The 13,128-nt window shown below is 32.4% G+C and overlaps 2 protein-coding genes across 2 annotated transcripts; both read right to left on the bottom strand.

The window, feature by feature from the left end:
- Positions 1-138: 138 nt before the first annotated feature.
- GO595_005642 (Titin-like) lies at positions 139-9,671 on the bottom strand (the record flags this gene model as incomplete). Its single annotated transcript, XM_067918907.1, has 2 exons — positions 139-7,940; positions 8,744-9,671. 2 exons carry the CDS (start codon positions 9,669-9,671, stop codon positions 139-141), a joined length of 8,730 nt encoding a protein of 2,909 aa, XP_067774274.1.
- A 1,005-nt stretch (positions 9,672-10,676) lies between these two features.
- Positions 10,677-12,536, bottom strand: GO595_005643 (uncharacterized protein; the record flags this gene model as incomplete). Its single annotated transcript, XM_067918908.1, has 1 exon — positions 10,677-12,536. The coding sequence occupies one exon, from the start codon at positions 12,534-12,536 to the stop codon at positions 10,677-10,679; it is 1,860 nt and encodes a 619-aa protein (XP_067774275.1).
- Positions 12,537-13,128: the final 592 nt, after the last annotated feature.

The following is a 13,128-nucleotide window of genomic DNA, read 5'->3' on the forward strand; positions in this document are numbered from 1 at the left end:
AACTTCAATATTTATTCATATATTAATATAATTAAATTATATATGTTATATATAGATATGTTATATAATTAAATTATTAAATTTATAATAAAAAATTTAAAAAATAGTTTTTCGTAATTTATTTAAAATAACTAAAATTTAATCTTTTTTCACGTATTCAGGCATGAACCAATAATACTTCAGACATTTTTCATCTTGGCTAATCTTGCACCAATTATCAGGTATGAAGTCATCAATTCTAAACTTTTCAACTTGCGGGAACTTAAATTCTTCTATAATATATTGAGATTTCTTTAATTTATAATGTTTCTTAAACTTATTTGGATTTAATTTCTTATTCATTTCTCTATCTCTTTTATATTTACTTATCATAAATAGCACAATTTCATTTGGTAAACTTGGTGAAATACTATCTTTCAATTGCGGATTATCACAAATATTACTAATCATTACTAAAGAAGATACAACTTCTCTTGTAAGGGGCAAAGATAATCTCGCATCATTTTCGAATGCTGAAAGAAAAGAGTTCCAAATGATAGCATTACTCATACAAAATCTCTCAGGGTTTGTAATTATCTTATTCGCAAGCATAATATCGAATTTCTTAAGATATTCTCTCATCAAATAATAGAAAATAGGCTCAGGAAAACTCATTACTTGTTTGTTTTGTTCAAGAACAGCTAAAAAGTCAACCAACAATGAATAAAACTCAAACGTGGCTGTAGAGAATCGATTAATTAGAAATTCTGTACGTGCTATACATGGCGCTAACAATGTTGAAAGCATTGTATCATGGATATAATACAAATTCTTTAAGAATTTGGAGACACGTTTCGGATAGAATTCATATATTGGCGCATAGTGCTGTGTTAATTCTATCAAAACAACGACCGTAGTAAATCGATCTTTAAATGTCGACCCGGGAATCTTTGGAAAGTCGGATACAAATACAGCTAATGTGGATTCGAAATGTTCCGATTCCTCTTTAAATATTTTAGATTCAATAAGTGTGGAAAATATTGGAAATACATAGCGTGTGGATACAAAATTACGTGCTAAAATTGGTGGAGAGGTTAATGTAGGCCATTCACGTGTTAATACGTCATGGATTAAAAGTTCAGGTGAAATACGCAAATAAGCTTCCATTTGTTTACGCTCTTGAGTATTAAATTCAGAGTCGGAATCTGAGACATCAGATGAATAGGATGAGCCGCTGGATGAGGAATGACGTGTGGCGTGCGTACGATCGGAGTAGGATTCACTGCCCGAATAGCTGGAGTCGGATTCGGAGGATTCGCTTTTGGCTTTGTTGGAATCAGAAATTGTTGTGTCACGAGCAACAAGCTCTTTCTCACTGGCATGCGGCTCGTCCTGTTCTTTAATTTCCTCTTCCTCTTTCCTTAGTCTTTCTTCTTCCTCTTTACGTAATCTTTCTTCTTCTTCTTTCCTTAATCTTTCTTCTTCCTCCTTACGTAATCTTTCTTCCTCTTCTTTACGTAATCTTTCTTCTTCTTTACGTAATCTTTCTTCTTCTTCTTTTCTTAGTCTTTCTTCTTCTTCTTTCCTTAATCTTTCTTCTTCCTCCTTACGTAATCTTTCTTCCTCTTCTTTACGTAATCTTTCTTCTTCTTCTTTACGTAATCTTTCTTCTTCCTCTTCACGTAATCTTTCTTCTTCTTCTTTTCTTAGTCTTTCTTCCTCTTCTTTCCTTAATCTTTCTTCTTCCTCCTTACGCAATCTTTCTTCTTCTTCTTTCCTTAATCTTTCTTCTTCCTCCTTACGTAATCTTTCTTCCTCTTCTTTACGTAATCTTTCTTCTTCTTCTTTACGTAATCTTTCTTCTTCTTCTTTTCTTAGTCTTTCTTCTTCTTCTTTACGTAATCTTTCTTCTTCTTCTTTACGTAATCTTTCTTCTTCTTCTTTCCTTAATCTTTCTTCTTCCTCCTTACGTAATCTTTCTTCCTCTTCTTTACGTAATCTTTCTTCTTCTTCTTTACGCAATCTTTCTTCTTCTTCTTTTCTTAGTCTTTCTTCCTCTTCTTTCCTTAATCTTTCTTCTTCCTCCTTACGCAATCTTTCTTCTTCTTCTTTTCTTAGTCTTTCTTCTTCCTCCTTACGTAATCTTTCTTCCTCTTCTTTACGTAATCTTTCTTCTTCTTCTTTACGCAATCTTTCTTCTTCTTCTTTTCTTAGTCTTTCTTCTTCTTCTTTCCTTAATCGTTCTTCTTCCTCCTTACGCAATCTTTCTTCTTCTTCTTTTCTTAGTCTTTCTTCTTCCTCCTTACGTAATCTTTCTTCCTCTTCTTTACGTAATCTTTCTTCTTCTTCTTTCCTTAATCTTTCTTCTTCCTCCTTACGCAATCTTTCTTCTTCTTCTTTTCTTAGTCTTTCTTCTTCTTCTTTACGTAATCTTTCTTCTTCTTCTTTACGTAATCTTTCTTCTTCTTCTTTACGTAATCTTTCTTCTTCTTCTTTACGTAATCTTTCTTCTTCCTCCTTACGCAATCTTTCTTCTTCTTCTTTTCTTAGTCTTTCTTCTTCTTCTTTCCTTAATCTTTCTTCTTCCTCCTTACGCAATCTTTCTTCTTCTTCTTTTCTTAGTCTTTCTTCTTCTTCTTTCCTTAATCTTTCTTCTTCCTCCTTACGCAATCTTTCTTCTTCTTCTTTTCTTAGTCTTTCTTCTTCCTCTTCACGTAATCTTTCTTCTTCTTCTTTTCTTAGTCTTTCTTCCTCTTCTTTCCTTAATCGTTCTTCTTCTTCTTTACGTAATCTTTCTTCTTCTTCTTTACGTAATCTTTCTTCTTCTTCTTTCCTTAATCGTTCTTCTTCTTCTTTCCTTAGTCTTTCTTCCTCTTCTTTACGCAATCGTTCTTCCTCTTCTTTACGTAATCGTTCTTCTTCCTCTTTTCTTAGACGTTCTTCTTCCTCTTTCTTTAGTCGTTTCTCTTCTTCCTTATTTAGGATTTCTCTTTCCTCATTTCGGAGACGTTCTTCTTCGTTATTTAACATTTCTTCTTCTTTCGCTTTAAGTTTACTCATTTCTTCTTCAAGTCGTCGTTCTTCTCCTTCTTTCCGTCGTCCTTCTTCTTCTTCGTTACGATGCCTTTCTTCTTCTTCTTGTTGAATTCGTTCTTCTTCTTCACGTTTAACTCTTCTTTCTTCCTCTTCTTGAACTTTATCTTCTTCTTCTTTGAGATGTTTTTCTTCGTCTTTTTCTTTTCGCTTTCGTTCTTCTTCTTCCTCTTTAATTCTTTCTTCTTCTTCTTTATGAAAACGCTCTTCTTTTTGATGAAGTCTCTCCTCTTCTTCTTTATGTAATAACTCTTCTTCTTTTCTCTTTGTTTCTTCTTCCTGTTTTAATTGTTCTTCTCTATCTCTTCGTTTGCGTTCTTCTTCTTCGTTGTTGAGAAGATCTTCATATTCTTTGATTTGTTCTTCATATTCTTCATGTTGTTTTCGATATTCTTGTTCTCTTCCTTTCTCTTCTTCAATTTCTCGTTGTTCATTTTCTTTACTTTCAATCATTTTGATCGAATTTTCTTCATCTCGTTGTTTCTTCTCTTGTTCATTTTCCTTATCCAATTCTGTTTCTTCTTTATGTCGTGTTTCTTCTTCTTGAAGTTCTTTAGCATGTTTTTCTCGCGTTATTCGTTCTTCTTCTGCTAATTTCGCTTTATATTCTTCATACTTTAATTCATGTTCACGGGTTTGTCGGTCTCGTTCTTCTTCTTCTTTCCTTATTCGTTCTTCTTCTTCTTTACGATCACGTTCTTCCATTTCGTTCTTTAATTTTTCTTCTAATTCTTTACGTATTCTCTCTGCTTCCTCCCGACGAAGTCGTTCTTCCTCTTCTTTCTTAAGTCTCTCTTCTTCTTCTTTCCTCAATCTTTCTTCTTCTTCTTTCCTCAGTCTTTCTTCTTCTTCTTTCCTCAGTCTTTCTTCTTCTTCTTTACGTAATCTTTCTTCTTCTTCTTCTTTCCTCAGTCTTTCTTCTTCTTTCCTCAATCTTTCTTCTTCTTCTTTCCTCAATCTTTCTTCTTCTTCTTTTCTTAGACGTTCTTCCTCTTCTTTCTTAAGTCTTTCTTCCTCCTCTTTACGTAATCTCTCTTCTTCTTCTTTCCTCAATCTTTCTTCTTCTTCTTTCCTCAATCTTTCTTCCTCCTCTTTACGTAATCTCTCTTCTTCTTTCTTAAGTCTTTCTTCTTCCTCTTTACGTAATCTCTCTTCTTCTTCTTTCCTTAATCTTTCCTCTTCCTCCTTACGCAATCGTTCTTCCTCTTCTTTCCTTAATCTTTCTTCCTCTTCTTTACGCAATCGTTCTTCTTCCTCCTTACGTAATCGTTCTTCTTCTTCTTTCCTTAGTCTTTCTTCCTCTTCTTTCCTTAATCTTTCTTCTTCTTCTTTCCTTAGTCTTTCTTCCTCTTCTTTCCTTAATCTTTCTTCCTCTTCTTTCCTTAGTCTTTCCTCCTCTTCTTTACGTAATCGTTCTTCTTCCTCTTTTCTTAGACGTTCTTCTTCCTCTTTCTTTAGTCGTTTCTCTTCTTCCTTATTTAGGATTTCTCTTTCCTCATTTCGGAGACGTTCTTCTTCGTTATTTAACATTTCTTCTTCTTTCGCTTTAAGTTTACTCATTTCTTCTTCAAGTCGTCGTTCTTCTCCTTCTTTCCGTCGTCCTTCTTCTTCTTCGTTACGATGCCTTTCTTCTTCTTCTTGTTGAATTCGTTCTTCTTCTTCACGTTTAACTCTTCTTTCTTCCTCTTCTTGAACTTTATCTTCTTCTTCTTTGAGATGTTTTTCTTCGTCTTTTTCTTTTCGCTTTCGTTCTTCTTCTTCCTCTTTAATTCTTTCTTCTTCTTCTTTATGTAAACGCTCTTCTTCATCTTTTCTTATCATTTCTACTTCTTTACTTTGTATCTCTTTATCTTCTTTTCTTCTTCTTTCATCATTTTCTTTATTTAATTTTTCTTCCTCATCTCTCATGAAAATTTCTTTCTCATTTCTCAATTTTTCTTCTCCTTCTTTCCTTAATCTTTCTTCATCTTCTTCTTTTCTTATCATTTCTTCTTCGAATTTTAATTTTTCTTCTGCTTCTCTTCGCTTTCTTTCTTCATCATCCTTCGTCAATGTATCTTCTTCATCTTTACGCTTTCTTTCTTCCTCTTCTTGTATCAATCTTTTCTGCTCTTCTTCCTGTTTTAATTGTTCTTCTCTATCTCTTCGTTTGCGTTCTTCTTCTTCGTTGTTGAGAAGATCTTCATATTCTTTGATTTGTTCTTCATATTCTTCATGTTGTTTTCGATATTCTTGTTCTCTTCCTTTCTCTTCTTCAATTTCTCGTTGTTCATTTTCTTTACTTTCAATCATTTTGATCGAATTTTCTTCATCTCGTTGTTTCTTCTCTTGTTCATTTTCCTTATCCAATTCTGTTTCTTCTTTATGTCGTGTTTCTTCTTCTTGAAGTTCTTTAGCATGTTTTTCTCGCGTTATTCGTTCTTCTTCTGCTAATTTCGCTTTATATTCTTCATACTTTAATTCATGTTCACGGGTTTGTCGGTCTCGTTCTTCTTCTTCTTTCCTTATTCGTTCTTCTTCTTCTTTACGATCACGTTCTTCCATTTCGTTCTTTAATTTTTCTTCTAATTCTTTACGTATTCTCTCTGCTTCCTCCCGACGAAGTCGTTCTTCCTCTTCTTTCTTAAGTCTCTCTTCTTCTTCTTTCCTCAATCTTTCTTCTTCTTCTTTCCTCAGTCTTTCTTCTTCTTCTTTCCTCAGTCTTTCTTCTTCTTCTTTCCTCAGTCTTTCTTCTTCTTTCCTCAATCTTTCTTCTTCTTCTTTCCTAAGTCTTTCCTCTTCTTCTTTCCTTAATCTTTCTTCCTCCTCTTTTCTTAGTCGTTCTTCCTCCTCTTTTCTAAGTCTCTCTTCCTCCTCTTTCTTAATACGTTCTTCTTCCTCTTTACGTAGCCTTTCTTCCTCTTCCTTCTTGAGTCGTTCCTCTTCTTCTTTTCTTAGATCCTCTTCACCATGATCAATCTCAACTGATTTTTCGATAATTTGAGGTTCACTTTCTGATTCCTTCTCTTCTATTTCAGATCTTGTTTCAGCTTCTTCATTTTCTGATTCTGATTCAGACGATTTCTCTTTTTCTGATTCAGATTCTTTTTCTTCGTTTTCTGAATCAGATGTTGACTTCTCTTTTTCAGAAGATTCGGATTTCTCTGATTCTGTTTTCTCTTCATCTGATTCTTTCTCTTCATTTTCGGATTCAGACTTCTCTTTATCTGATGTCGATTCTTTTTCGGATTTCTCTTCATCTGATTCTTTTACTTCATTTTCGGAGTCAGATGTTGACTTCTCTTTTTCGGATTCAGATTTCTCAGATTCTTTTTCTTCATTTTCTGATTCTGCTTCGGATTTTTCTTCGTCTGATTCTTTTTCTTCATTTTCTTTTTCTGATTCAGATTTCTTTTTATCTGATTCGGACTCCTTTTCTTCATTTTCATTTTCTGATTCTGACTTTTCTTTTTCTGATGTTGATTCTTTTTCAGATTCAGATTTTTCTTCGTCTGATTCGGACTCTTTTTCTTCATTTTCTGACTTTTCCTTGTCTGATTCAGATTCTTTTTCTTCATTTTCTTTTTCAGCTTCAGATTTCTCTTTATCAGATTCTGACTCTTTTTCTTCATTTTCAGATTTCTCTTTGTCTGATTCTGATTCATTTTCTTCATTTTCTTTTTCATATTCAGATTCTTTTTCTTCATTTTCTGATTTCTCTTTATCTGATGTTGACTCTTTCTCTGATTCAGATTCTTTTTCTTCGTTTTCGTTTTCTGATTCAGATTTCTCTTTCTCTGATTCTGAATCAGATTTCTTAACCCTTTTCCTTCTTTTTCTTCTTTGCTTTTTTCGCAACTTTTTCTCTTCTTCTTTTCTATGTCTTTCCATGTCTTCTCTCTTTAACTCTTCTTCTTTCATTTGCAACTTTTCCTCCTTCTGTTGTAATCTCTCTTTTTCCATTTTCAATCTTTCTTCCTCTAACTTCAGCCTGTATTGTTCTTCAAGCCTTAATCTTTCTTCTTCTTCCTTACGTTCCTTTTCTTCTTTCTTCTTTCTTTTATGCTTTTCTTTTCCTTTTTTCAGCTTCTCTTTCTTTTTCTTAATTTTTTCGTCTTCTTTTCTCAATCTTTCTTCTTCGTTCTTTAATCTTTCCTCTTCTTTTCTTCTCTTTTCTTCTTCCTCTTCTTTTTGTTTTCTTTCTTCCTCTTCTTTTCTCTTTTTCTCTTCTTCCTCCTTTCGCTTTCTTTCTTCTTCTTCTTCTTTAACAGCTTTCTCGTCAATTATATCAATAACATCAATACTCGCATTTCGCGATTGATGTTTACTTGAATGTTTTTTCTTTTTATGTTTTTTACCACTTTTATTACTCATAGATTCTGATGTGGAATCGGCATTTTCATCATGTTTATGATGCCTTTTCTTTTTGTGTTTACTTTTTTGTTGCTCATTTAATGGTTCATCAAATGAAATTGCTTCTGAAACATCCCATGCAGAAAGTGGAATATGCGCTTCAGGACGTCCAATAAATGAAATATCATCCATATCGGCTTGATCAACATTGGCTTCTTCTCCGATGGCAACAAGTTGATAAGATGTATATAAAAGTGGAGGAACTGATCTGCCACTTTCCATTTCTCTGGAAACATAATTGACATTCTTCATCCCATAAAATGGTGCTATATCTATATTCAGTTTCCCGTAAATTTTTTTCTTCTTACCTTTGTTTAATGGAACATACCGCTTTAATGTATATGTAACTAATTTTGGACGAACAGATCCATTTGATTTGTTAACATACATAGTACATGGACATTCGAATTTTGCGTTAAAGAGTAGTTTGTTTTCTTTTGATGATGATATCTCTTCTGTCATTCCTTTTGATTCACCTCGTTCCCATTTTAGTATAAATTTGCTATCATTTTTTGTTCTTAAATCAACATATATTACCGAGAAATGAAGAGTTGCTTTAACTTTTTTCCACTTATTCATTAAACCCCAACAAAAAAAACCGGCCTATCGTTTTTGAATAAAGAAAAATTGACAGTATTGTCAATAGAAAAAGTGAAAAATTTGAATTTAAATTTAAAAAAAACGATGGTGTTTTCTGTATCGCCGATGAACTCTGGTTATTTTGGAATAATTTCACCAAATTTATTTCATCCGTAAAAATTGATATTTTTTTAAAAAATAGTTGATGCTTTAAATTTTTAAAGTCGAAAAGGTATAAAAAATTCATGTATACGATTTACTTTTCATTTTTATTAAAACAATTACTATGATATTTCACACAATTTATTCGTTTTCTTTTCTTGATTTCTATCAAGTATATTACTTGTCATTTCTAACAATGTTGAAATTTTCTTTTCAGGTGTTGGTGGCTTAAATACAAGCAACGATTCTGACGTATCGTCGCCTCTTTCAAATTTACAATACACAAAGAAATCGTTACTGTCGGGGAACCCCAAAGTGGCTGACTTGTCAAATGTAACCGTCCTTTCATGTGCGTTGATGCAGTCAAAATCGATAACTTTTTTCGATGCTGCATCAATTTCATTACAATTAAATCCCATAACTTGTTGATTTGGACTATTTGTAAAGTGTGTAAATGATACGTTTTCAATTCCAGGTGGATTGATTATATACATGGAATTAATTACTTCTTTAATTTTTACCATTTTCCTTGGAATACTGAGCAAAAGTTGTTCGTTAACGCTTAAGCTCTCTGGCATTGTTAGTACGATTTTGAAAATTCGAAGTTTAAATGCGATAATGAAATGTGTTTTCCCGCCATAATAAATTGGATACTGAAATACAGATCGAAGGCCATTACGATCAATATATAACCCAACAATCCATGACAATTTATTTGGATTAGGTACAACATTTGGTAAATATAAAAGTTTAAATCGCTTTCGAATTGCATATGAAAGTGCCCTAGTAACACTATTACTATACGTAGAATATATAACAGATCGTTTTTGGAAAATGGCAATGCCTTCAATTATATCATGATTATCTTCAATAAATGAACGACATGCTGTTTCCAGGGTATCACGTCCTTTGAACATAACAGGTTGATGCATGATGGAGTTATATTCGTAGGAAAAGTCTAGATGTGTCCAATTTACAGATCCAACAATACAGTCAAAAGCAAGTGGGATATTGTGAATAACAGAATTGAGTTGTGGTTCGACAACGTTAGCAATAGAATCTTCGGAGGTATGGTCTGATGTGGATGGATCAATGTATGAAGGTGGCAAAGGTGGAAGTTCAACAAAAAAATGAGAAAACATAATGCGGCAATAACGGAGAATTGAATGAAGAATGAATCGATCGTTACTAGTGCGGGATTCGATGGAAACACCCATCCATATTGGTCCATACAAACAAAGTAAACTACATTCATGGAGGCTTGTTGAAATGTAGTCGCACTCAGCTTGTGGTTTGAATTTCTGACAGAATCCTAAAAAAGTCATGTATATTCCTGTTTGATTAAGAAGAGAATTAGAATCTTTTTCACCTTTAGACCAATATGTTATTGGAGGGCTGCCTTCTTCCTCTGGATTTCTTATGTCGAAAACAATGAAACTTTTTAATTTGGACCCGCTTTCCTTCATTTAAAAAACGATGGATAAACATTGAAATTATAAAAAAACAAACAAGTAAAGTATGCAATTATGTCAATTTTTGGAAAAACTAAAAATGAATTTTTCTTCGCTATTTAATAAAATTATGGTGAACGCTTATGTTAAAACAGTTTAATTTTGATTGTTATCAATAAAAAATGTTGGTATCATGACGAGTACAATTTATAATAAAAGATCTCCAATTAAAAATTTTCTTGTGAACTTTTATCGGAGCCCGCCGTTTTTGGGGTGCCTCATAACAATACGTTTGGCTTCACTTTCATTAATACCAAAAAATTGGATTCTGATATCCCATTAATTTCCCTTCCAAAACAAAAAATTAGCATTCTTAATAGTTGTGTTAGCCCCAGGTTTTACATTTATATCGAAAACTATGCTATGAATTCTACCAATAAATTTATTTTTTATACAATAGATGTAGGAATTCAAAAAGGGCAAATAATTCATTCCCATAAAATCTTTAGACGCTTTTCTCAAATAAAAAAGTTTGATCAGCAGCTGAGGCAGAGTTATCTTATTTCTCAATATTTAAAACAATTTCCTCCAAAAAAAATCATTAATAACAAAAGCAAAAATTTCCTTGAAGAAAGGTTTCATGATCTTCAGGCATATTTTTCTTCACTTGTTCTTATTCCAAATATCCTGTTTAATTTTCTCTTTCAACAATTTTTCGAAGTAAATCGTTCATACACTTCATCAATATAGATACTGTAACGCGTATGTTGTAAGTTATTAACTTAAAATACAAAGTACTTAATTTGTTTAAGTAAACTATGTTTCTATTTCTAATTACTATTTACAAAGAACTGATTTTTTCCCAAAGTACATCCTCACAATGCTTCTTCGGAACTATTTTCGAAGATAAAAAACTTCAAAACATAATTCAATACGTTACACCATTAACGTTTTCTTTCATCAAATTGAATAAATTAATAAAATCTATAAAAACTTTATTAAATCAAACATTTCTTATCATTATTCCTCGCTCTGTTCGTTTTGTTGTTCCAATAACTTCCTTCTCAACTCCATCTCTTCCTTAAAGTTTTGCTTCTTTTCAACTAATGCTTTTCTCATTTCCGTAACTTCTTTCTCCATTTCATCAAGCGCAGCATCATCAATGTTTTCCATATTTTGCATTTGTTCCTTAACATCATTTATTTCCCTTATTATCTCAGAACGTTTTGTTGCTAAAAGACGTAACTCATCAAATTCCTTCGTGTATCGCTCTTCTTGTGAATTTACTTGTATTGTAAGTGCATCGACATCGCTTATTATTTGTGAAAGTGATTCATCAACTTGTTCTTCCTCTTCGCTTGAATACTTTTGTTGAAGTAATTCAAGTTTATTGGAAAGTTGATTGATTTCTTCAAGAAGAACAGATCGTTCATATTGTGTTGGATCTAAAAGTTCATCAATGATTGATAATATATGGCCGGTATTAATGTTCTCACGTGGTTGTGAAACAGGAACTTTTCCGACTGTTGGAATTGGAGGTGTGTCTAAAGATGTCATCGTTCTGAGTAAAGTATTCAACTGTCCCGACCGAGTATGAATTGAATTGTTGAATTCGTTATTTTCACTTTCGGATAGAATGGAATCGATTGAAGATTGTTGTGGGGATTCATCCTCAAAGTGAGGGATGGTTAGAGAGATTTGCGGTGTACTAAGAGATGCTTGAAGTTCATCAGGCATCTTGGATAAGAATATCTGCTTGAAATGAGTGATTTCGGGTGATTCTGTATGTCCTCGTTCATGTATTGGAGTTAGCTTTTGTGGGGTAAGAGTTAGGTCTGGTTCAAAATCTGAAAAATCAATTTCTGATTGGGTGATTGAAAGAGCTTCGCAATGTGTAGAAGCAAGTGATTGCAAAATCTGTAGAGGAATCATTTGGGAAGTCCTTTGTGTGAGTTCTTGAAGTTTACAAGAAAGTTCTATTAAAGAAGAATTTTGGATTGATTTTTGCGTATATTGTGGCTTAGTAGGAATTGAAAATTCAGGGAAAGATAAGTCTTGTTCAGCAAGCTTGTGGAGTGATTCTGAAAGAGATGAATATTGATTGGATGAATTAAGATACTCACATAATGAGGTGAACTGCTCCGATATGGATTCGAGAGGATTTTGATCGTTCGTGGGGTGGGGTATGACGATAGGAGAAATTTGGAAAATTTTGGACATTAGTTTCAAACGATCTTGGATCTGTTGTTCATATAAATAAACATCATCTTCTGTTATTGGATTAGAGAGAAGTGTATCTTTTAAGGATGTAAAAAAATCGAGTTGTGCTGAATACAATGAATTTGAAATAAATTCATGAGATTGAAGAACACTAACAATCTTTTCTATCTCTAGTTGGAGTTGTTGAACTTTTGATCGAGGTGGATTAAATGGGATAATATTATTAGCTATTTGAATTTGTTGTTGTGGATCAGAAAAATTTATGCTCGATAACTTGCAGAAAGAATCTGGTTCAAATGGTGGTCCTCCAGAGTAATCATTGATAAGAGATGAAAGTGATTCATCATTTTCCCATTGACCATCAACTTCTTTTAAAATTGTAATTTCCTTCTCTATTTCCGATTTCATTGTGCATAGTTTTTTTGCAGTTTTTTCAAGTTCGTTTAGGTTTGGGACATTATACTCATTTGATATTGTTTGAACTATCTCTTCAAATTTTTGATTGATTTCTGCTTCTTGCTGCTCTGTTAAATTTGCTTCATTTGAGTTTTGGAACTCTGCATTGGATTCTTCGAAAATGTTAATTAATTTTGTTAATTGCTCTGTTTGTTCATCATATTGTTTTCTTTCCCATGCTTTTTGTGTTATTTTCTGATGCATATCGTAATTTTGCTTTTGCAAAACCTTAATTTGATTTTTTAGTTGAGATACTTCTTGTTTAATATTTTTAATTTGATCAGATTTCCCTTCTATTTCTTGTATTTGTGCATATATTTTGTTAGCATTATTTACTACATCTGAATGAATACGCCGGATGATTTCATACTGGTTTTGTCCAGTATCCATTTCGACTATAGTAAAATAATTGACAGTCTCTGTGAATTTTATAATTAATGAAACAAAATGCTGCTTCAAACCAAAAGAATTTAAAAGAAAGCCTTCTCAAAGAAAAAAGAGAAATTTTAATAAAGCTGAAAAAACTTGAAGAGGATGAACTTTTTCTTGACGAAGAAATGTATAATGTTCTTTCACAAATTCAAGAGATAATTTTTCAAAATCCACCAAATGACAGTCTCTTCCTTCAAGAAGGTGAATCTTATGATGGTGATTAAAGCAAAACTCTGGATAATAACTTCTTAAATTACAATTTCAAATATGCATATTAATGATTATGAAATTCCGCGCTTTATCAGATTCACTTTAATGTAAAAAACTTAAAAAAAAAATAATAATAATTTGGTGAAAAAAATAA

This window comes from Histomonas meleagridis (assembly GCF_020186115.1).
Source record: "Histomonas meleagridis strain 2922-C6/04-10x chromosome Unknown contig_36, whole genome shotgun sequence".
Taxonomy (NCBI): domain Eukaryota; phylum Parabasalia; order Tritrichomonadida; family Dientamoebidae; genus Histomonas; species Histomonas meleagridis.